Here is a 24,330-nt window from a genome sequence, read left to right on the forward strand (position 1 = left end):
TTTCCCTCTACCCCGGATATCGATTCTTTCCTTCTCAAAACCCACTCCTCTCATAGGTGACAAACCAAAGCTGAAAATGACAATGATTACCTGGCTCATGCCCGTGGCTTGAGGCAGAGATGACAGAACGAAAAGCAGAGAAAACAGAAGTCTGTTATCGGCTCCTGATTTACAAAATGCATGCAGAAGTCAGCAGGGAAGCCGTCAGCCCTTGAACTTGGTGGTCTTTGAGAATGGGCTTGTCCTTCTCTCCCTGACCAGCTGTGAGGAAGACCCCACAGTAACCCCCGATGTGGGGCGGTGCTTCTTAGGAACAGAGAGAACTGGGCCCATCCCACTCCGAGGAGCAGCAGTTGGGATCTGCCGCTGGGTTGAGGAATGGATTTCCCTGTACCTTTGTGTCACCCTGTCATCAAGAAAGGCATGAAGGTGGCTGAGGGACCTCCCAGGAATGGAATAGGACTCGTGGTATAACCTGAGGGGGCCAATGTCCAAGGCCAGATGGGTCTGTAGTCACCTCTGCAGAAGTCACTGTGAGCTGATGACCTTGAAGGCCACTGCTCTGACCCCTTGTCACCAACCAGCATGCGGTAATTCCACCTCTCCCCTCCCCACCCCCAGGCCTTGACCTATAGGGAAAAAGTCTAGGTGTATGTGAGGACCCCCTCTGTCATTTTCACAGGATGGGAGCTAAAAGCAGTTGTGTTAGGAAAGATCAATTACTTTTCATACCTGAGTTATGGAATAAGATCTGTCCTTGGCCACCTGTGCTTTCGACCTTTCTGTCTTTCGCCGACTTAGCAACAAAGCGGAGAAGCACACTGGTGGCTTCTAGCCAGAGACCTGCAGGTTCTGCAAGTCAGAGAACGGTGGCTGCAGGCTGGGCCATAGAGTAATCTTTTGAGTTCTAGCCTGTCTCCCACCTACCCATTTTGAAGAAAAGGCAACTGAGGGCCCTTCTGTCACTGGTAGGATAGAGGAAAGTAAGGAAAAGGAGGTATTGGGCAGGGTATCTGGAATGAGATGAGGCCCTCATCTGACAGACCAGTGGTGAGTACGTGCTGTCCGTCAGGCTGCAGTGCATACCGTGCGAGCCAAGGAGCCCATCTGTTCAGGGAGGACCATCCTTGGCTCACTGTCTGTGTGGGCTGGTCAGTTTTGCATGAATTCATTCCTGACCGCCAGTCAGCTTGTGGAACAGGTCCTCGTCAAGGGTCTCATTCTGGTCCTTAGACCGAGTAGACAAGAAAATATAGCCACCGATGTACTCATGCACGATCTTGCAATCTGCACTCAGACAGGTGAACGCAATGGAGACATTCTGGTCAAATTCGATTGCCACCTGGAAGAGGAAGGCACAGGTGAGCTTGAACTCTGAGCTTTAAGGTAAGCTTAAACATTTAAAAGAAAATGAGGGAAAAACTGCCTTGGGATGGCCCCCAGAGCTGAGGACTGCTTAGGTGACTTACAGCTGATTTCCCTCCCCCTCTTGCCCCCCAAAATTTGCACAAAAAAAATCAACCAACACACACACACACCCAAGCATCACTTCCATTGAACGCTTCCAGCAAACAAGTCTTTGCTCTCTGCACGCCCTCTTGTGTCAACTATGCCGTACAGCAGGCAAAACATTCTAACTCCCAACATGCAGAGGTATTTTAGGTCGCTCTTGTTTACTACAAAGCTGTGATCACCAAGATAGCATGGTACTGGCATAAAAACAGACACATAGACCAGTAGAACAGAGTAGAGAGCCCAGATATGGACCCTCAACTCTATGGTCAAATAATCTTCAACAAAGCAGGAAAAAATATACAGTGGAAAAAAGACAGTCTCTTCAATAAATGGTGCTGCGAAAACTGGGCAGCTATATGTAGAAGAATGAAACTCAACCATTCTCTTACACCGTACACAAAGATAAACTCGAAATGGATAAAAGACCTCAACATGAGACAGGAATCCATCAGAATCCTAGAGGAGAACATAGGCAGTAACCTCTTCGATATCAACCACAGAAACTTCTTTCAAGATATGTCTCCAAAGGCAAAGGAAACAAAAGTGAAAATGAACTTTTGGGACTTCATCAAGATCAAAAGCTTCTGCACAGCAAAGGAAACAGTCAACAAAACAAAGAGGCAACCCATGGAATGGGAGAAGATATTTGCAAATGACAGTACAGACAAAAGGCTGATATCCAGGATCTATAAAGAAGTTTTCAAACTCAACACACACATAACAGATAATCATGTCAAAAAATGGGCAGAAGACATGGACAGACACTTCTCCAATGAAGACATACAAATGGCTATCAGACACATGAAAAAATGTTCATCATCACTGGCCATCAGGGAGATTCAAATCAAAACCACATTGAGATACCACCTTACACCCGTTAGAATGGCCAAAATTAGACAGGAAACAATGTGTGTTGGAGGGGATGTGGAGAAAGGGGAACCCTCTTACACTGTTTGTGGGAATGCAAGCTGGTGCAGCCACTTTGGAGAACAGTGTGGAGATTCCTTAAGAAATTAAAAATAGAGCTTCCCTATGACCCGGCAATTGCACTACTGGGTATTTACCCCAAAGATACAGATGTAGTGAAAAGAAGGGCCATCTGTACCCCAATGTTCATAGCAGCAATGGCCACGGTCGCCAAATTGTGGAAAGAACCAAGATGCCCTTCAATGGATGAATGGATAAGGAAGATGTGGTCCATATACACTACGGAGTGTTATGCCTCCATCAGAAAGGATGAATACCCAACTTTTGTAGCAACATGGACAGGACTGGAAGAGATTATGCTGAGTGAAATAAGTCAAGCAGAGAGAATCAATTATCATATGGTTTCCCTTATTTGTGGAGCATAACAAATAACACAGGATATGGGAAGATGGGGAGGAGAAGGGAGTTGAGGGAAATTGGAGGGGGAGATGAACCATGAGAGACTATGGACTCTGAAAAACAATCTGAGGGTTTTGAAGGGGCGGGGAGTGGGAGGGTGGGGGAGCCTGGTGGTGGGTATTATGGAGGGCACGTATCACATGAAGCACTGGGTGTGGTGCATAAACAATGAATTCTGTTACACCGAAAAGAAATTAAATTAAAAAAAAAAAAACAACTTCCTAAGCATGCCCTCTGTCAAGGGGCAGGGTGCTTTGCAGACTTTTTAATGGAAATAAAAGGCTCACCTGAATTTTCCTACCCCCAACAGCCCTGCACCATTTTCCAGCTGAAAGCTGTAAACTCTAAACTCTAGAAGAAACAGATTTCCCTGCTTCTCAACCCTGGTTGCCCAGTGGAATCACTGGTGGACCTTTAAAAATTGCTGCCTTGTGCCCACTCCCAGAGACTGGGATTTAAGGGGTCTAGGGTGTGGCCTGGGCCCGTGTGTTAAAGCTCCCTGTGTGATCTTAATATGCAAGGTTTTAGAGCCACTGCCTGAGAGGTCACCTGATCTCAAACTTTTATTCTATAAATGAGTTATCAGCCCTGCTGAGAGGATTCCAGGGTTAAAAAAAAAAAAAAAAAGAAAAGAAAGGTGGGAGTCCCCTCCCCTCCCTCTAAGGTAGAGAGCTTTCTTCTGGGAAAACGAGATAACAAAGGAGGAAGGATTCTAGATCAGCAACATCAGAACATCTTAAATCAGCTGGACGCTCAAGTGCCTCTGACTTGATCTAGAATTTCCCATGCTATAGCCTTGGCTTGGACTTAGCTCCCCGGGTGCAAGTGCAATGGATGGGAGACAGAGGGCTTGCGGGCTCCTTAACTCAGGAGGCAAAGCTTTTCTCAGTCGTCCCTGCTCCCCTCACTTGCTTCTCTGGCAGCCTATCCCTGTGGGGACTGGAATGCTCCCCAGGTGCGCAGTTGAGCGTCTGAGTCCTCAACCGGTTAGACCTCCAGTCAGTGAAGCCTCTTTGGACTCCTTTTGGGTGACAGCGCCAACTCAGGAGATTTCTGTGAAGCATTTTTCTTTTTTATTTTTTTAAAGATTTTATTTATTTATTTGACAGAGAGAGAGATTACAAGTAGGTAGAGGAGGCAGAGAGAGAGAGAGAGGGAAGCAGGCCCCCCGCTGAGCAGGGAGCCCGACGCGGGACTCGATCCCAGGACCCCGAGATCATGACCTGAGCTGAAGGCAGCGGCTTAACCCACTTAGCCACCCAGGCGCCCCTGTGAAGCACTTTTCAGTGTCTTATATAAGCCTCTGCTGAGTGGAAGGAAACTAATCTAACTGCTCGGTGGTTTAGAGTCTGTATGGAAAGCCCGGATGGAGACTAAGCCAACTTGCGGTGTTCATTCCGAGATCATTTGGCCTGTGCGTGTTAGCAAACTGTCCAGACCTGCACGTGATTAGTTTAGCAGACAATGAGCACAGGCTTGTGGTTTCTGAGTTCTCCATATATGAACAGAGTAATCTACAATTCGGACGGAACACGCATTTATAGCCTCGACACTGAATACACCGAAAACGTTCTACCTGCCGGATTTCCCAGTTTACGTTCCACTGTTTCATATTTGTGAATCTCCATGTTGTCATTGGAATCCCGGTGGCTGCATCGATTCTAATCAGCCTGTTATATGAAACTCCCAGGATATCATCTTTCTTGCTCCCTTTAAATCTTAAAAAAAAAAAAAAAATGAATGAAAAGCAACTGCTACATGAGGTTCATTCATACACAACTTCTTAAAGATAACAGGAACATTTCTAAATGACATCCGAAGAATGGACAGTGAGGGTTTAACTCTTCCACAGAAGGGAATTTTTATTGTGATAGGAAGAGAATATCAAGAATGGAGAGAATTAAGGCTGTCCTGCAGACATCCTTTACGTGAAACTGATGTCAGAGGGAAGCGAAGTAAGAGAGGGTCAAGTCAATGAATTTAAAATCCCCTGTGTCTGCCAGGCACCCTTCTAGGCACAGGGAATACATTAGCGACCTAACTGGATAGACAATGTCTCACTTCTGGAGCTTGTATTCTAGGGGCGAGCGGGTCATGACTAAGTGGAAAAGATATGGCAGGTCAGATCATGAAGGCAAATAAAGCATAGGAGGGGGACAGGCAATACTGGCCATGAGGGGGTTACCATTTTAAGAAAAGGGAGTCAGGGAAGACTGCAGTGAGCGAGGACATTGATTAAAGATGTCAGGGAACGAGCCACATGGGTATTGGGGGAAGAGTACTGGGGACAGAGGGTACAACCAGGGCAAGGCGGCAGCTTTCTTTTTTTTGGGGGGGGGCATGCTCATGAACCTGCCAGGAGGCCAGTATGGCTGGGCACAGTGAGGGAGGGGCAGAGGATGTGAAATCCCAGAGCTAAGGTCTTACAGGGCCATTGTTAAGGATTTGGCTTATATGCCGAGTGAGCCAGAAGGCCTTCAGATGGTTCTGGGCAGATGCCTGCTGTGGTTTGACACAGGTCTTAAAAGGATCACTCTAGCAGCCAACCTAAAAACTCAGGGGGACAAGGAGAGAAGCAGGGAGCCTGGGTAAGTACTGTGAAGAGAAGGTATGGAAGATCGTTACGAGCAGATGATGTGTTGGGGCCATTTGTGAGAGGACCTTCCTTTATTTTATTTTATTTTATTTTATTACGTATTTGAGAGAGAGAGAGAGGGAGAGAGAGCACAAGCTGCAGGGAGGCGCAGAGGGAGAGGGAGAAGCAGGCTCCCTGCAGGAAGCCCGATGTGGGGCTGGATCCTAGGACCATGGGATCATGACCCGAGCCAAAGGCAGATCCTTAACCGACTGAGCCAGGCACCCGAGAGGCCAGTGTTCTAAAATTACAGAGAGTTCTACATTCTAGACTGAGAATAAACTGGGATCTGAGAAAGGCACCTGGAGACAAACAGGAAGTGAGAGGGGCTGGTGAACAGTGATCACCTGACAAGGTAGTAGGTGAGGCCAAATTCTGGCAGAGACTGCCACGCCTGGATGAACCGCAGCTTGGCTTCGACCAGCGGCATCTGGGCCACGTTCTGGTGGGCTTCTAGAATCCGGGCTGCCAGCTGAGCAGAAGTGGAGAACATTGAACCGCCCTTAGCATACCCTCACTGTTCTGTAATCATCCTTTTACCTCAGGTCCCCAGGGAGAAACATAAATGCAAGGCCAACTGCAACTCTACAAAGACAATTAATTCCCATTCATTCATCCTCTGTTCTTCTCTGTAATTCACTGGGGAGAAGAAGGAATCACATCAGCCAACACATAAACCCTGAGGTTCATGGATGATGGAGGGTTCTCGCTCCCTCCTTTTGTATGGTGTCCGTGGACAGTGGTTTCTCTTGAATCAGTTTATCTGTATAACTTTCAACCCCCTCTCATGGAAGCATCATTTAAATTTTTAACTTCTGGGGACTCAATGATTTTAATGAAATCTGGGAATACTGCCATGTTCAGTTAGCAGTAGTCAGCTCTACCAAAGGGAAAAATAATTTCTTAACATCATCTAATACCGAGTCCATAGGTAAAAATCCCCATCAGCCGATTTTTCATGCTGATGGCCTCGATCATTTTAATTCCTCATTTTATCTCAGAAAATACAGCATTTACTGCAAACAGTCTGCTCCAACAAGATTAGCGGTACCTGCTTTGACTTGTGTTTTTTTGCACACCGAGGTGACACAAAACATTCAGGGTTCATTTCCATGGTTTCGTTATTGGAAGCCACCTGAGATGTCGAGTTCCGATTTTTCATCCTCAGAAATGAAAGGATGTTGAGGACCTCTGGCTGGTAGGAGCTGTCTGCCATGGTTTTGCCCTTTGATGCCAGGATGCAGGCAGCCATCCATTGCGCATACTGGTTCTCCTGAAGCAAACATCAGAGGGCTGAGACACAAATTCAAGTGCAAAGTGCCACCCTGCTGGGAACCGACCAGGATGTGAGCTCTCAGCTCTACAATACACAAAACTGTCAGCTACTGAGTGAGGCAAGAGGTGAAGTGCCCCATGTTCTGAGTGGCTGTTTAACACCCAACAGGAATTGGGTGTTTTGAGTTCTGTGTGGAGTTTCTCTATGCTAAGGGGCTAGAGAATAGGAATGTCAGTTGTGACCCAGAGAACTTTGCATTGAAAGATGAACCCAGGACACAGGTGTACCATGGAAGACAGGTGAAAACCCAAGCTACCTGACAGCCTTCCTTGATACCTGTTTCCATTTTCATATCATGTCAGATCTCTGTGACAGAAGGAAAGGGAAAAACAAATGAACTGATTTCCCATATTCTGTCTACCCTGGCCTATCCTTAGTAAAGATTCTGATCCCAAGGGAGGAATCAGGTCCACTGGCGGGCTCTGAACCAGTCAGTGGTGGTCTCTATTGCTCTTGAACGTTTGCGTTCATTTTTTACCTCAGGGAGCAAAGGGGTGTGGTTCTAGAAGCTGAGGGGATGCAGCTGGAGAGCGGAAGTCTTCAGAGCAACAGTCACTGTGGTGCACTGAATTACTGACCTCAGTCTTCATCTTCCTGGTATCCGTACTTTCTGCCATGGAATTTTACAGTCTGTCTTATTAGAGACAGAGTGTAATTTCCCACCTCTTGTCTTTGGACATGCTTTAGCCAACAGAATGTGGGTGGAAATAACAGTGTACTACCTGCCGGCCTGAGCTTTAGGTCGTCCGCCATGTTTGTAATTCCTCCCTTGCATTTCTGCCATCATTATGAGCAGAGCCTCCCCAGGCAGCCTGGCACTTCCAGCATAAATACAAGGAATTTCACTTCCAGCAAGGAGCCAAGCCTAGCCAGGCCTACAGCTGGAAGCAGATCTGTCCAGGGGACGTGTGGTTGGATCACTGGAGCCCTAGCCTACTTGCCGTCGGCTCAGAGGCAAATGTTTATTGGTATATGACGTTTTGATTTTGTGGCTGATTGTTACAAGGCAGTAACTGACTGATGAGTGCTCTGATTGGAAAAAAACATCTCAGCTGGTTTGTCCTTAGGCTGAAGAAAAGTAAAGGGACTTAGCATTTTTTTTTTTTTTTTTGGATTTACTTACATGGTCACATCTCAGATACACTTCATTCATACCATCAGCAACAGGGATTAGTAACTTGATTCCAAATTTTCTCCCTGCTACATTGACGTCTGGCACAACTTCACAGCCTGAATGATAAAAGGCAGGAACAAAACTGAGTTCTGAGAAATGTGTTCTGTAAATCAGATGTGCATCTAAAAGAAACACTTTGAACATAAGCCTTTGGCATTTGCTTCTTTTCTGAAAAATTGAGGACAAGCAGATAACATTAATTAAAGAGGAACTAAATAAGACTCATGAACAATTCATGTGGATAACAAAAAAAAAATCTTCTGTTATGATTTTCTTAAATATGTCATCAATTGAATTCATTTTCCAGGTCAATTTGGCTATCCTGAACTCATTGTAACATGGAGTTATGAATATGAACTTTTAAATAAACCCACATAGAGGGAATTCTCTTACTGTCACAATGCTAAGGGAACTGAGTGCCCCGGTTAATTAAATATTTCAGTTAATGGAGTTACCAGCACAATCATGGCCATTTTCAGAAATTAGAACAGAAACTAAAGTGACATTGAATTAAACATAACCCTTCTGGAATGCAGGAAGTTTTCAGGACCCTACAATCCCTCATGTACTATGTGGATGACACCAACTGTCACCACTTCAGAGACTTGGATATGCTGGGGAAGAAGGGACAGCAGAATGGAAATAATCACATTTATCGCTCCACATTCCAGGCCCATGCTCCATGAAGCAAAGCTGAAGGCAGGCTGCCATGTGGGAACCAGTGAAATAGAGGGGCTCCCCTCCTTCAGGGGGTAAGAGTTTGGCTTTCATGGCTGGGTGATGACAAGCCATACCCAGATATAATACTTTCTTACCTCTAAGATTTAGTTTTTCTACTGGTTCTCCTTGCTCAAGTTCCTTATTTTTAAAGTAGGCTATAGATGTGTCTTTAAAGATGAACCAATATTGTTTGAAAGCCTTTAAGATCAGCTTCTTGGGCCTGCAAATTAAAGTAAAGTAAGCATTTTAACAGCTATCCAGAAATGGAGGGACACATCGCAAATTTCACGTGGCTCGAGATGTTCTGGAAACCTGGTCAATTAACATATTCTGTATTGTTGAAAATAAATTTCACATTGCTAACTCATTTCTAAAAACTGAAAATGGGGTTTTTAATAGACGTAGTAGTTACTGCAGAATCTCAGGGTTTCAACCACTTTGGCTTTGCTACTGCCTGACATGTGACCCTGAGGTAGACACTTCCTCTGCCTGGGCCGCATGTCCCGCCTCTGTGTGATGGGGACAGTACCAGCCTCCAGCTCATAGGGCTTCTGTGAGAATGGGAAGAGGTAATCTCTGAGGGTGCTATCACAGGACCTGGCATAACTCAATAAATAATAATAACGATATATAATATAAGTAATATAATAAATAAACATAATGATAAATAATTATTATTAGAGAAACATCTATGGATCTGGAGACATCTGTCATTTCAGTATACTTCTTGGATCTGAGAAAGCTTTCCATATGGATGGCACAGCTTTCAAGGTATCAGGCATAAACACTAGATCTAAAAGTAAGCAAATTTTTCTGTAGTTTCCTCTTGATCCTTAAGAGAAACCGCCATAGGGGGCACCTGGGTGGCTCAGTGGGTTAAAGCCTCTGCCTTCGGCTCAGGGCATGATCCCAGGGTCCTGGGATCAAGCCCCACATCGGGCTCTCTGCTCAGCGGGGAGCCTGCTTCCCCCTCTCTCTCTCTGCCTGCCTTACTGCCTGCTTGTGATCTCTGTCAAATAAATAGATAAAATCTTAAAAAAAAAATAGAGAGAAACCGCCATAGAATTCCCAGTAAGTCATAGAAATCACAAAAATCTACAGCTAATCTATACAGATTTTATTGTTACTAAAAAACATTTTGAGGGGTAAGATTCCCAAAAGTGAGACATGTGGGGGCCAGAACACTTTGCAATTTGGGCTGGACAAGGTTGGTAGGGCTAATGGCAGGTCTCAGTTGGGTCATTCAAAATAGAAAATGTGAGACAGAGCTGGGGAGTAGGAAAGGGGATACAGCTGGGCAAAGAAAAGGTAATATGAACTGTCATGGTTCCATGGGACAGTGCTGGCTGGCCATGGGGGTAGGTCAGGGTCTCTTATCTAAAGCAGTAGATTTCTGCACTCATGAATGAGACAAAGGGGGAAAACCTGGTGTTGACCCCACTTATACATAATTTGGGGCAACTTTTCTGACATGTCAGTCCTGGATTTTCCTTAGCTAAGAATGTGTTATCCTTAACAGAAAGATAAGGGAGAAGATGATCATTTAAAAATTGGTGTACTACATAAAAAGTATAAAATAAAATTGGAAAACATTATAGGCAGTTAACATTTCCAAGATTTAGAAAACCGCTGCATTAAAGTAATATTTGTCATTATTTTATATTTATATTTATTTAAATAATATTTGTCATGTTCAAAGTTGTAGTTATAATTCCAAGAAACGTATTTAGAATCAGGTTCTCCAAAATTAATAGTATTTTCAAAATAGAATCTAAAGACAAGCCTATAACCAAAAGATAGTAAGGTCTTGGTTTAGTCCTAGGCATTTAAATATTTCATTCAGAATTAAGACTGAAACTCTGTGTCTCCATTCCAACTGGACTCTGAGAGTATGGACAGATTCCCTCTGCTACCGTCTCCCAGTTTAGCTCGTCTTTCAGGCTATTTCCATTCATTCCCAAGGCTAATGATTACTGCTCCTGTTCCATGGTCCAGAGGCTGGGGCAGGACAGGGCTGGGGAAGAAGTGGAGAAGGTGGCTGGCTGGAGCATGATACCCACAGAATGCAGCAGTCATCTGAATCCTCATGGAGCCCATAGGGTCAAGAGGGCTCATGAAGAGATAAAATATGCGAAGTCACCTAATGAGGATGTGCGGCATGAGGAGTTACAGGGGACACAGCATGTAAACAGAGAATGAAGGATGGATAAGACTTTGATTGGAGGAGGGGCGCCTGGGTGGCTCAGTGGGTGAAAGCCTCTGCCTTTGGCTTGGGTCGAGCCCCTCGTCTGACTCTCTGCTCAGCAGGGAGCCTGCTTCCTCCTCTCTTTCTGCCTGCCTCTCTGCCTACTTGAGCCCTCTGTCTGTCAAATAAATAAATAAAATCTTAAAAAAAAAAAAGACTTTGGAGGAAAGGGAAGAGAATTTCAGAAGGCGGCAACTGCACGAGCCAAACATAGAGGTGAGTCAGAGCTGGCCCCTTGTGAACCAGAGTTGGGTCAAACACATTTTGAACTCCTACCTCCCCCTGGGCACTGTGCAGAACAGTGGAAATGGGGGCGGGGAGAGCTCTTCTGTAGTTACAGCATTTCCACAGGTGAGGGATGATGGAGACAGGAATAGCAAGATAGTTTGGGGCCAGGGTTGGACTTCGCATGTCTGGCTAAGGCACTGGACTTTATTTTCTAGAATAATGGCTCTCACACTCTGGTGTTCATCAGAATTAGAAGGGAGCTTGTTAAAGGTACCTGAGCAGGGGCCCTAATCCCAGAGACTCATAGTCAGCAGGTCCAGGTTAGGGCCCAGGGTTCTGCATTTTAAGTAAGCTTTCCTGTGGTGATTTCCAAGTTTGAGAAATGCGAGTCTAGGCCAGTAATCTCCAAACTAAAGCTGGGTACACCCAATCTTTAAAATATTTTTGATATTTTAATATATAATGTTACCAATATATGTTAGGTGAATATAATAAATACCCATCCCTTAACATTTATAATTCTTAATGTGTAATATTTGTAATATATATACATTACAATCCTATACAAATAAATTAAAAATGGACATGGAAAGTTCAATTTGTTTCAAAAAGGGAGGTTGTTACTCAGTGATATAAATCCCAGTTGAGGAAATACACTATTGGCTATGCTCACTAAATTACAGTGTCCATGGTAGAATGCCATCTACCTCATTTTGAAGTTTCTGTTACAACAAAGCTACTGAGTTCCATCTTCCCTGATCTCCATCACTCACTTATGCAAATTAATCAGAAGAGGCTGCATTTTTATATATTTAAGTGGGTTTCAAACACACTAGAACTTCATTTAGATGACGTTTAACAGAGTTTAAAACTCTGTTTCCAAGTTTTAAATGTGTGCAGATAACATTGTTTTATTATTTTTTAAACTAAAAATTGGTTTTATTCTAATTGGCTTTATTAAGTGATTCATAAATTGGGCAGCATCCCACCTGGCAAGGAGAGAGAAGCTATGGGGAGGGGTACAAAATGGAAGGCTGCCATAGGAAGGAAGGTGGGGTGAGAAAGTTATTAGTAAAAGAAAGGACCATCCCAGGCAAGGCCACCTTCCTTGTGGGGAAGGGCAGGAGGTCTTATTAGGTGATTACCTCATCTTTTGGGAGATGGAGGGCCCATGTGACAGATGACCTCATTGGTGCTGATCTTAAAATTCCCTTCTGATTGGTTAGGACTCATTTCTGGGGGAAGCTGAAATTGCAAATAGCTTAGGTGTTAAGCCCTAGTTTGCAGACGGGATCTAAGTGATGCTGTTTCGAACTTGTGGTTTTCTTTTGCACAGTTCTCCCATTTTGAAGAGACTCTCAGCTTAACTGACAGATGTGATCAAAATTTAGGGCAAGAGAATATTGTTTTAATAGGCGGTATCATTATTGGCAACACTGTGGCAATGGAAACATTTCCAAATAAGTGCTTTCCAAAACGTTCTCTTCACAGCACTAATCTCTTCCGAATACCAATTGCATTCTCACTCATTTCACAGTCACCTTTTTCTTGAAAGAGAGGTGAAGTGTGTTCACTATTTTGAAAGCATCTGCAGGCTGACCACGGACAGCCACTTGTCATCACAGAGAGGTCATAAATTTGGAACACATTCTTTTGAAAAAACAAGAGGACATGACTCCTCTTAGAGGTATTTTTCCATGTGACGACCAGGGTGTCTTAGTGGGACCAAAGATTTTAATGGTCACTCCCTCTTTATGAAGTTTCCACTGTATTTTAGGTGTCTTCTATTTATCAAGAATCTCACCGATAACCTCCCATAGACATTGTGTAAGTCAGCCTTGAACTTCTTTGGTCCAGTAACTTGTCTACTCGCCTACAGTAACTTGTCTGTGAATGAGGCAATGAATGAATTTTACATGTGCTCCTCTCTCTGTAATCCTCTAGAGGAGCCATTTTATTTATTCCAAAGTAATCCCTGCAACAGTGGTCGCACCTTACAGTTTGGACATAATAATTGTTTTTATTAAGGATGTAACTTAGCAGTAGGATTATAACTTGTCTGATCTGTACTTAGGGGTTTGCATAGAGTAGAATCTTGAAAGCCTGGTTGGGCATTGACTGTTATTTTCTCTTAGCACTTTCAAGAGATTTTCTAGCCAACAAGAAGTCTGCTGCCCACTTAACTGTTTTTCCTTCCTAGGAAATCTGTCTTTTCTCTCTGATTTAAAGACTTTCTCTTATCAATTACTGTCCTTGCTAAGATGTGCATTTATAGTGATTTATTTTGATTGGAATTTATGATTCCTGAACTTAAGGATTTTTGGCTTCAATAATTATGGAACACTCTCAAGCTTTCTGTTTTGAATACTTGCCTCTTTCCCATATATTCTTCTAGAACTCCTAGTAAGGGGCACTTGGGTGGCTCAGTTGATTGAGTGACTGCTTTGGGCTCAGGTCATGATCCCAGACTTCCAGGATCGAGTCCCGCATCGGGCTCCCAGCTCCTTGGGGAGTCTGCTTCTCCCTCTGACCTCCTCCTGTCTCATGCTCTCTCTCTCTCATTCTCTCTCAAATAAATAAATAAAAAAAAAAATCTTAAAAAAAAATTTTAGAACTCCTAGTAGGTATATATTGAAACTTCTCATTCTGCCTATAACATTTTCCATTTCTACCTATCTGTGTTCTCTATTCAACTGTGTTTTTATTTTTATTATTTATTTTAATTATTATTATTATTATTATTATTTTATTTTTTTTTAGAGAGAGAGAGCGAGCGGGCACATGTGTGTGAGTGGCGGGGGAGGGGAAGGCAGAGAGAGAGGGAGAGACAGAATCTTAAGCAGGCTCCATGCTCAGTGATCATGCTCGATCTCACAACCTTGAGATGATGACTTGAGCTGAAATCAGGAGTCAGAGGCTTAACCTACTGAGCCATTCAGGCGCCCCTTAACTGTGCTTTAAACTTGACATTCAGTGCACCTATTCAATTTTAAATTCCTATGACTAAATTTTTCATTTCCAGAATTTCTATCTGGGTCCTTTTCAATATTGCCTCTTCTCTTTCATGAGGATTTTATCTGTTAGTTTCCTTAAGGATTCTAAACATATTCATTTTACTGTTTTTCCAGATTGTTCTATTACCTAAACTTACTGAAACTGCTAATCTTCTTGTTTGTTGGGTCTGCTGTCTTTCCTTTACGGTGGTTCATGGTTAGTAGTTTTTATCAGGAGGTCAGTTTTTAGGGGGTTACTCTTTCCTCTAGAAGGCCCATGCATGCTAGCTATATTGTGATTATTTCCCTTCAGGTATTTTTGTAATTACATTTGCTAGGGCTTCATGGGTTTTGTGGTCTTGGGCCATTTCTATTTTATTTATTTATTTTTTCAGAATTCACTTCTCATATAAGACATTTAAATTTAGATCTACATCCACGTGGGGCATAGGGTTTGACTCCAGTTTCTCCAGAGACTTTTCATTTCCCCACGTAGGAACCCACCCAGGAAGAACTTCCTCCCTGCTTCCTGGGGCAGATGGACAGCTTTTCTACCCCCGGCTAAACAGAGAAGGCCACCTGTGCAAGTTTTTGCCATTAGGCACGGACTTCAGGCCAGTGTCAGTACCTTACAACAGGCCTACAGGGTCATCTCCTGTCTCTCCCAGGGATTAAAATCCCAGCCCCAAACCATGAGAATCTAGGTCTCAGCCCAAATCCCTCTGTGCATCGAGGCTTCATTTGTAGAATCAGATTCCCTCTGCCTCGCCTGCAAACTGGACCTCCCCGTCTCACCTCAACCTCGTATTCACAATGCTTTTATTTTCACTCATGCATATTTAGAGCAAGACTGAAGTTTGTATTAGATCGGATGCGTTTAGATAAGTTGCTGGAAACCGAAGTCCACTGTTTATATAGTGGGTTCAATAGATTTTGTTTATGAAAAAAAAGAGTTCACTGTTTAAAAAAAAAAACAAAAACGATTAAAGATGGTTCACAGGATCAGCTCAATGCTCTCCTACTGATAAGGAAAGGAAGCCCAAGGAAATGAAGGGTCTTTAAGGGTCACACACACTAAGAAGTAGGAGGAGTGGAGTTCCACTCTCCATGCTCCTTCCCGCCTTCCTGTCTCCTTTCTTCTTTGCTTCCTTCTTCCTTCTCTTCCTCTTTCATTTCTCCCTTCCATGAACTGTATTATCTATTAAAGTCAACCTCTTTAGACCTTTGGTAGATAAAATGACTGCTGTGAAACAGAAGACAATTTTGTGTGTTTGAGCAAAGCCATTACATTAAAGTGAAGTGGATGGAGGGCTTAACCCCGGAATGTTCTCTCCTCCACTGAAAACATCTAGAGGACGGGAAAGGTCATCATTTGGTTTGTGAAGAGCTGCATTTGCTCTAGACAGAGAATATGGCAACTTACTTTCTTTAGAGAATGTTTATTAAAAATTATAAAGATGTATTCGTGGATTCAAATTATTACTGTAGGGGACGCCTGGGTGGCTCAGTGGGTTAAAGCCTCTGCCTTCTGCTCGGATCATGATCCCAGGGTCCTGGGATCGAGCCCCGCGTCGGGCTCTCTGCTCGGCAGGGAGCCTGCTTTCTCCTCTCACTCTCTCTGCCTGCCTCTCTGCCAACTTGTGATCTCTGTCTGTCAAATAAAATAAATAAAAATCTAAAAAAAAAATTATTACTGTAGCTCTGACTATAACAATATATGTGGTTGCAACCATGTATGCCACAAAAGTTAAAATTAATTAATTACTAAAAATTAATTATTGAAATTGACTTAATTTTTTTAAATGGGCATTTCTGGTTTATTCATTTTTTATTTTATAAAAATATTTTATTTATTTCTTTATTTGACAGAGAGAAAGATGGCACAAGTAGGCAGAGCGGCAGGCAGAGGGAGAGGGCGAAGCAGGTTCTCCACTGAGCAGGGAGCCCAATGTGGGGCTTGATCCCAGGACCCTGGGATCATGACCTGAGCTGAAGGCAGCCGGTTAACTGACTGAGCCACCCAGGCATCCCCTTTGTTTTTTAAATTTTTTGTTGAAGATTTTATGTATTTATTTGACACAGAGAGATATAACGGGAGAGGAAACACAAGCAGAGGGAGTGGGAGAGGGAGAAGCAGGCTTCCCACCGAGCAGAGAGTCCAATGTGGGGTTTGATCCCTGGACCCTGGGATCATGACCTGAGCCAAAGGCAGATGCTTAATGACTGAGCTACCCATTGTTTGAGATCACATTAAAAAAAAAAAAAGAAAAAAGCAACTTATAGAAACCCAGTGATAAAAATCATTACCTTTGGATGCTTCTCACTTATACCTGATTCGCTGTTCACTCTAAGTCTTTCTTTGCATCATATGTTCCCCAAACAACTCGTGTTTCTTTTCAAGCCAACTGACCCGCTGAAGTGTCGGTGTGTTAAAAAAGTCAACGAACCATAAAGTGACATGAGTAATTGACAGAACTTCAGAGGGGCCTTATTCTTTTCATCTTAACACACCCTGGCACCATCACAAATGTTTTATTTCTTTCCATGAAATAAAAAACTCCTCTGTCATTTTAAGTCTCAGATTGATCTGAGGTGACTGGGGAATTTCTCAGAAACACTGTTAACAAGCAAAGGTTGATAAACTGAGGTGACTACTTCTGTATAAGCCCAGGACCAAAGTTCTAGAAACAACTGACTTTTCGACCATGAAAGAACCTTCGAATGATGCCCAGTCCTGAGCCTCGCAGATGACCAGTCTAGCACAGGTGTTCACTAGTTGCAGACACGGCCATGTTTACACCATTTATTGAGCGCATACTATGAGCCAGGGACCAAGCTCAATGCTTCATATATGTTATCTTCTTCAATCCCCCCAATAAACCCAATAAGAGGTATGTCCCCATTTTATAGATCAGGAGACTGAGGCTCAGGCTCATGACAATGCCCAAGGTGTGCCAGCTAGTATAGGTTGTTGAGCCAGGATTCAGCCCATTATTTGTCTGATGCCAAAGCTCAAGCTCCATCTTTGAACCAGGAACTTGCCTAGTGCGGGTTCAGTTTAAATTCCTGCACTGTAGACCTGCGAGGCTTTGTTAGGAGAAATCCCTTTCCCCTTTAAGGGTGACTTACCTAAATAACTTGAGATGATCTGCAAGTTTAGGGATATCAGTAATGTCCTCCTAAGGAAAAACAGATAACATTTCGTAAGTGGTTAATTAGGTGGTGTTGATCCTCTCTATCTGCACCATCCAATACTGTAGCCACTCACCACACGGGGTGATGAAAATGTGAATTAATCAAAATTAAACTAATGAGAAACTCAGTTCTTCAGTCACACGAGCCACATTTCTAGTAGTGACCCCAGCGGATGGGGAGTGGGCAAGGGAGCGGGGGTGGGAAGGGACACAAGTATGGGTTTCTGGGTGGCTGGCAAAGTTCTAGTTCTTGATCTGGGTGGTGACTTGGATGACAATACAAGTTTGTTAAGTCGTACGTTTCCTCCCCCACTTTTCTTTATGGGTCATGGGTCATAAAAATGAAAAGAGATTAAAAAACCTAACCAAACACTACCATTCAAGGTAAAAATTTGAGTTAGAAACTGCTACTTTTATGTACAAACAAAATATTTTGCAAATTTTACCTCAGAGAGGGTAAATTTAGTTACACCTAGTTCACTGATTAACTTCTCAAAAGGAACCTGGTTCAGAGTTAATTCTGCGGTGTAGGCGGGTGCCTACTTTCTAAATGAAAAGCCTATTGTTTAGCATCACATGAAAATATTGAGGGTGGGAGGAAGGAATTTTTCATTTATTCTGAGAAGGATCACGGTCTACCTATTTAGTGGAGGAAGTCGACAAAAGAGAAGTCCAATTCAATGAGCCCTGTGTCTCCTATAAACGTGAGACAGGGCTCTGAATCTCCACAGAATCTTGGCATTTAGTTTGTGTGAAGTATTTGCTTTTGCGTAATACCAACTTCCTATTTTAAGGAAATCAATTACAGGGGAACGTGCATTAAATCCATAAGACTATAGTGATTCATTTTTATCTCTTACTATTTATATCCAATGACAATAGATCCACCTCTCTGATTCAGTGTGCATTAAACTAATAATTACTCCCATGACTGAGGTACTTAGTTAAACAAAAGGGTGGCACTCAACAGGTGAATCAAACAGGAGAGGCATTCTGATTATAAAGCCACCATTCAGCTATGTTTCTTGGATAAGGAGATGATAAAATAGTTGTATTACTTTATGTCTCACAGGAAGGTTTTTGTCTATTTCCTGAAGTCAAAAGGGTTAGGAGCTTTTTTGAGTGTCCCAGAATAAACGCCCTCACTGTGTCAACCTTGCCCAGTTGCAGTGTATGGCTAGGTCAGTAGATAATAGGCTTTGTATCTGTGAAGCATCTTCTCCATTCTCACAGCTAGCTGTACAACACACTGGGTGGTTCTCTCCACACCTGAGAGGAGGGACTGCCTCAGTGAAGAAAAGCCCTCGGCAGGGGCAGTCTTTGCCTCCTACTCCCCAGCTTCTCCCTAAGAAATACATATAAAAGTACTGCCCTTAATAGCACCGAACATATCTCATAGTCCCTTCCGGAACTGACCTGAGAAAAGCCAGTCAGGTCAGCTTTAAGTCCACAGCTTTAAGCTTGTGGAAAGTATTTTTTTTTTTTCAAAAACACAGATTCTCTTATTTCTCATAAAAAAGAGCTCATTTAGATGTGTCAGCCCATGAGAATGCAGCCACAGTTCTGAGTTACCAGAAAAGTTCATACCAAAGCGTTGTCTGCTTTTCCACCTTCTAGGGTCACTTCCAAATTAGAGAGTGCCGCTTCTACTTCGTCGACCTCAGACTCATTTGCAAAATCCTGTGTGTCAGCTGACAGCGACAGTTTGCTAATGTGATACTACGATATAAACAGAGGTTTCAGAAACGTTATAAACACACATGCATCCCTCAGCACTTTCCTCTTTTTGAAGACAATCTCTTCTGAACGTCTCCTGGAAGGAGGTCTCCCTCCTCTGAAAGGAAAATGACATTTTCATCTGAATTATTTTGAGAAGGATGCTTAGTCATGTTCAAACTTGGTTCTTCTCTAACACTGGTTGAGCTTGTAGTAGGGATGAGATAAAAATTACAAGACTAACGCCTTATAGAAGCAGGGCGCATGTGCGGGTTATGAGGAATATTTTAAATTGAAATAGATTCCCCTCACTTTCAGTTCTTTCTTCAAAGAAAAGAAACAGTATGAAGAAAAGGAAACTTTAAGAAAACAAATTTGCTTTGTTTTCTTGCAGAGAGAAGGTACTGAAGTTCCCATACTTGCAGTGCTGCAAAAATCAACATTTCTTCTTCCGTGCAGTCAATTTCTTCCAAGAGGATGGCCCACCTGGCTTGTTCATAGAGTTGGTTGATTCGGACAGCATCGTACTAAGGGAAGAAACAGGTAGGTATGTATGTGTTGTGGAGGGGACATATTTATATTCCTCAGTACGAAAACACTGGAAACATGGAGGCCATTCCTTGTTAATGCAGAAAACTTGCGCTCAGGCAAGTGAAAGAAATACCTCTCTTTCCACTGCCCCAGCTCCTTTTACTTCTGAACTTAGAAACTGCTTTGTCAAAATATTTTCTAGAGCTTCTTCAAGGGGCCAAACTGACCCATCTTTGATTGCATTATTTCTCCCTCTCTTTTATCACACTTCCACTGATAGGAAAAATCACTGTCACCACCTACCTACAAGACTCTCTTCAACTAACAAAACTGCAACTCTGTACCCATTAAACTGTAACTCCTACTCTGCACCACGCCCCCCCCACGGTATACAGTTTACTGTTTCCTTAAAGAAAAAAGGTGAGGAAAATATGGAGGAGGAATAGAAAGATAGAGTGACTATCACAGGGTGATTAGCATTAGTTTATTTTTCCTTTTGCATTAACCTTGTACACACTAGAAAAAAAGGTGATAGGGGATCTAAAAATCCGTAGCGAGCCCAAACCAGCAAAGAGCATTGCTATCAGGTCAGCCGGAAATGGAACCCACTGTAGAGGCATGGTCCTTCCCGGCAGTGCCGAAGCTGCCGGCAGGGCAAGACAAACAGGAACCCATACGTGTGGCCCTTGGGAAGCTGGAGGACTGAGAAAATTAAGAAAGTCTGTCTTTGCTTTGTGAACTTTGTGGGACACAAAGCTGGCGCCAGGACCTGCCCCAAACAAACCAAAACAGAACACACGTGAGAATATTCACAACAGCGTTGCTTATAACAGCTCTGAACCAGAAAGTTTCCAAGGGGGTGCCTCGACTGGTGAAAGGCTAAAAATGTGGGCCTCATGCACAAGGGGATGCCACTTGGCAGTAAGAAGGAATGTGCTATAGGTACACGTGAAAACACAGAGAGACCTCAGATCCAGAGGCACAAGATGACATACTGTATGAGTCCATCCATAGGAAACTTCCAGAAAAGGCAAACCTGGAGACAGAAGGCGGACCAAGTGGTGGGCTGGGGCTGGGAGCCAGGACTGACCACAGATGGGATATGAGAAAACTTTTTTTGGGTGATGCCAAGTGTTTTACAACTGGATTGTGGTGATGGTTGCACAACCATATGAATGTACTACAATCATTATAATAGAATTTTATGGCATGTAAATGACACGGCAATCAAGATAAAAACAACTAAAAAAGCACATACCATGCACACCAAAAAACGAGGCAACCCCTGCCCCGCTCCCTAACAAAAAGACCCTTGCTTCATGCACAGTTTATAGGCAAAATCCAAATAGTATGTGTGGCTACTAAAATTTGAATTGGACTGTCTGTCTGTCTCGGTCTGTCCCCCAGTCAGTCACAGTGTCTTCAATCCTAATGCTGTAGGAGTTTTAGTGAGAGTAAGTCAAATCACCTGATCAGGTTTTTCTCTCAAATGCAGTCAGTAAAGACTTACAAAAATGAAGCAGAGCTTCCACACCCGAACAAACCTAATTCCCCTGCCACCTACCCCCCCCACCAAAGCCAAATAAAACAATATGGTGGAAGAACATTGGCCAAACAGAAGTTGGCCCATTTGCAGACTGGCAGTAGGAGAACAGGCTCTAGTACAAGATGTTATGATGGACAGGATGAACCCTGGCTCCCACTGGGGAACACTGGATTGTTCTGTGGCAGCCAGCAGAGCTCTGGATTTCCTTCTCTGGAGTCTTGTTCATGTTCCCCCTGAGGCTCTAGAACATCAAAAGTTCCCAGGTTTTGGTGGGTCATTTATTAACAGGCACCCTAACAAGTCTTTCTCCCTCTGAGAACTCTGTCAGTGGTTTCCCTGATGCAAGAGACAAATTTTATTCCCTTGGTGGGGATTGGCTGTTCTTGCCCTTCCTTGGCTCTCGATTTGTCTTCTGGTTTACTGAAAACAGAAATCCTAGACTGGGAAGCACATGGTTTCTGCCACCTCCATTGCCTGAATCCCTGTTTCTTCTAATCCAGACAATTCAGTTAACACCTCCCTCCATCCACCAGCCACCAATACAAACAAGTACCAAAACCTGTTTCCCAGAGTTTCACTCCCTCAAGAAAGGGTCATTATAGAGATCTCCTCACAAAGGGTTCCCAGTTAGCTGGGAGGAACTTTCAGTGTCCTCTAGGACTCTTATTAAAACAGATGTGCACCTTTTCTCTACTGAACATTAAAAAAAATACTATGGGGGCGCCTGGGTGGCTCAGTGGGTTAAGCCTCTGCCTTCGGCTCAGGTCATGATCTCAGGGTCCTGGGATCGAGTCCCGCATCGGGCTCTCTGCTCAGCAGGAAGCCTGCTTCCTCCTCTCTCTCTCTGCCTGCCTCTCTGCCTACTTGTGATCTCTGTCTGTCAAATAAATAAATAAAATCTTTAAAAAAAATACTATGAATTACTGGAGTTGTAACAGTTTTTTTTCTTCACAATTGAAATGGGGCAAATGAATAGATAATGAAGGAATTTGGTTTGCATGAATTCTAAAGGGACAAAAGAACGGACAACAAAAAGTTAGTCTCTTTCTCTTCCTTGTTCCCTACAAATGATAGTTTCTCTATGGACTGTTTTGTACCTTGTTCTTTTTCATTCTATAATATGCCTTGAATGGGTTCCACATCAAAAGAAAGCTGATTCATTCTTCTTAGCAACAACACTATATGGATATATCATAATATCCTTAACCACTATTGATGGATGGTTAGGTAGTTTCCAATTTTCTTCTTCAAGCCTTATTTCTGGTCAGTTTTTGGTTTAGATCCAACTTAATGCCCCTGGACCTAGCTTGTGTCTGGAGTGCCTCACTTCCACTGAATCATGGCAAATGAGCAAATTTTGGTAATAACTGTTCTCATATACAGACATATCAATGCACATATTTGAGTATAACTGTGGCATAAATACAGTGCAGTGGATTTACTGGGTCAAAGCTATGTAGAATTTTAATTCTGATAGATATTGCCAAATTACCTTCAATACGGATCAGATTAATTTGTACTTTGGACTACAAGCAGGGTATGAGAACCATTTCCCCCACACTCTTGCTAAGACGGTATATGAAACTTTTTGATCTTTGCCAATATAAGGCTAAAAGTCAGTCTAGTTCCTTTTCTATGAACTACATGTTCATATCCTTTGCTCATTAGGTTACTGGGTGGTTGCTGTTCTTCTTCTTCTTTTTTATTTTATTTTATTTTATTTATTTATTTATTTGACAGAGAGAGAGAGAGAGATCACCAGTAGGCAGAGAGAGAGAGAGAGAGAGAGAGGGAAGCAAGCTCCCTGTTCTTTTTTTTAAATTGATTTTCAGGAGCTCTTTATTAGGGAAATTAGCCTTTTGTTTGTCGTATGTGTTGCAAAGACTGATTTTTTCACTGTGTATATAGTTTTTTGTCATGCATAAAATTTTAATTTATGAAAATGTATCAATCTTTTATGGGTTCTGGATTTTGTATTTTTAAAGTATATTATTTTTGAAATTTTGTATATTCTAGTATTTTTGTGTATCTGAGATTTTAATCAGTACTTGTAACCCTAGTGCTACTGCCTGCCTACATCTCTCCTCTGAAAGCTGGAGAGGAGAAGCTCCTTCATTCTACTATACAATCTTTTTCCCTTCTGTGGGGTGTCCTGTCTGTTTTATCTGGTTTCATGGGTGCTATCTTTGCTCTTCTTGCTTTGATTGTAGATTCTATAAAAACATGAACTGCATCTTAAGTTTCTGTATCCCTCTATCTACTCAGCATCTAGTAGAAAGTTGGAACTAAACGTGGTTATATTTATAGCATTTCATACTTTAGAAGAGGGGAGAGGGGAACTCTGAAGTGGTTTTTCCTGTGCCCCAAAGCCATATCCCCAAAGCCTGAGTCTTCTGGCCATGTTTGGGTTGACAGCTTCTATTTGGCTGTTAGATTCAAATAGGTTTCCTTCATGAGCCATGTGGAGAGAACTCCTTAGCCATTAAGCAAATCTGATCAAAGCACCCTTGAAAAAAATCAAAACCAAAAAAAAAAAAAAAAACCCCTCTATTTTGGAAGAAGCTGTAGAGTAGTTTCTTCTGAAGGTTTTATCAAAGAGTGAAAAATTTGCTTGTTTGCCATGATTCAGTGGAAGTTAGGCGCTCCAGACACAAGTGAGGTCCAGGGGCATTAAGTTGGATCTAAACCAAGGACTGACTCATTTTGAAGAAGATGCCAGTTAAGGAAGCACTGGGACCCAAGTTGCACCTGCGAAAACCAGACTTAACATCAGGATCCAGGAGAAGACAGTGCCATGAGAGGCAGAATCACTGTTGTGGGTGAGAAAGGGGTCGACACAGAGGGGCCCGCCAGTGAATGGAAGAAAGCAACAAGCACCAACCTGGGATAAAATCACCCTGTGCACTTGGAGGGCCCGTTTATATTTTTGACATGTGTCAGGTTAAGTGCTGACTCACAACTCCACAAACAGGCCAAGCAGCGCCAAGGAAGGGGCAGAAATTCAGAGGATTTACTTCATCCCTCAGTTGTCCTAGTAAACGTCAGGAGGCAGATGGGCACTTAATGGGAGTTGCTGACCAGCTGGGGTGGTCATACAGATGGTCTCTCTTT

At 43.0% G+C, this 24,330-nt stretch overlaps 1 protein-coding gene across 1 annotated transcript in view; it reads right to left on the reverse strand.

Annotated features, from left to right (window-relative positions):
• Positions 1-1,168: 1,168 nt before the first annotated feature.
• Positions 1,169-24,330, reverse strand: part of FERMT1 (fermitin family member 1) — a 31,515-nt gene continuing 8,353 nt past the window's right edge. Inside the window, exons 6-14 of the mRNA XM_032859159.1 lie at positions 19,562-19,669; positions 19,014-19,145; positions 17,362-17,411; positions 8,862-8,986; positions 7,996-8,102; positions 6,588-6,809; positions 5,884-6,008; positions 4,478-4,619; positions 1,169-1,342 (exon numbers count right to left, since the gene is read on the reverse strand). Of these exons, the coding sequence (XP_032715050.1) occupies positions 1,169-1,342; positions 4,478-4,619; positions 5,884-6,008; positions 6,588-6,809; positions 7,996-8,102; positions 8,862-8,986; positions 17,362-17,411; positions 19,014-19,145; positions 19,562-19,669 (1,185 nt within the window). The remainder of the gene's footprint in view (positions 1,343-4,477; positions 4,620-5,883; positions 6,009-6,587; positions 6,810-7,995; positions 8,103-8,861; positions 8,987-17,361; positions 17,412-19,013; positions 19,146-19,561; positions 19,670-24,330) is intronic.

The sequence above is a fragment of the Lontra canadensis genome, unplaced genomic scaffold, assembly GCF_010015895.1.
Source record: "Lontra canadensis isolate GAN:19392208 unplaced genomic scaffold, GSC_riverotter_1.0 scaffold16, whole genome shotgun sequence".
Classification (NCBI taxonomy): Eukaryota; Metazoa; Chordata; class Mammalia; order Carnivora; family Mustelidae; genus Lontra; species Lontra canadensis.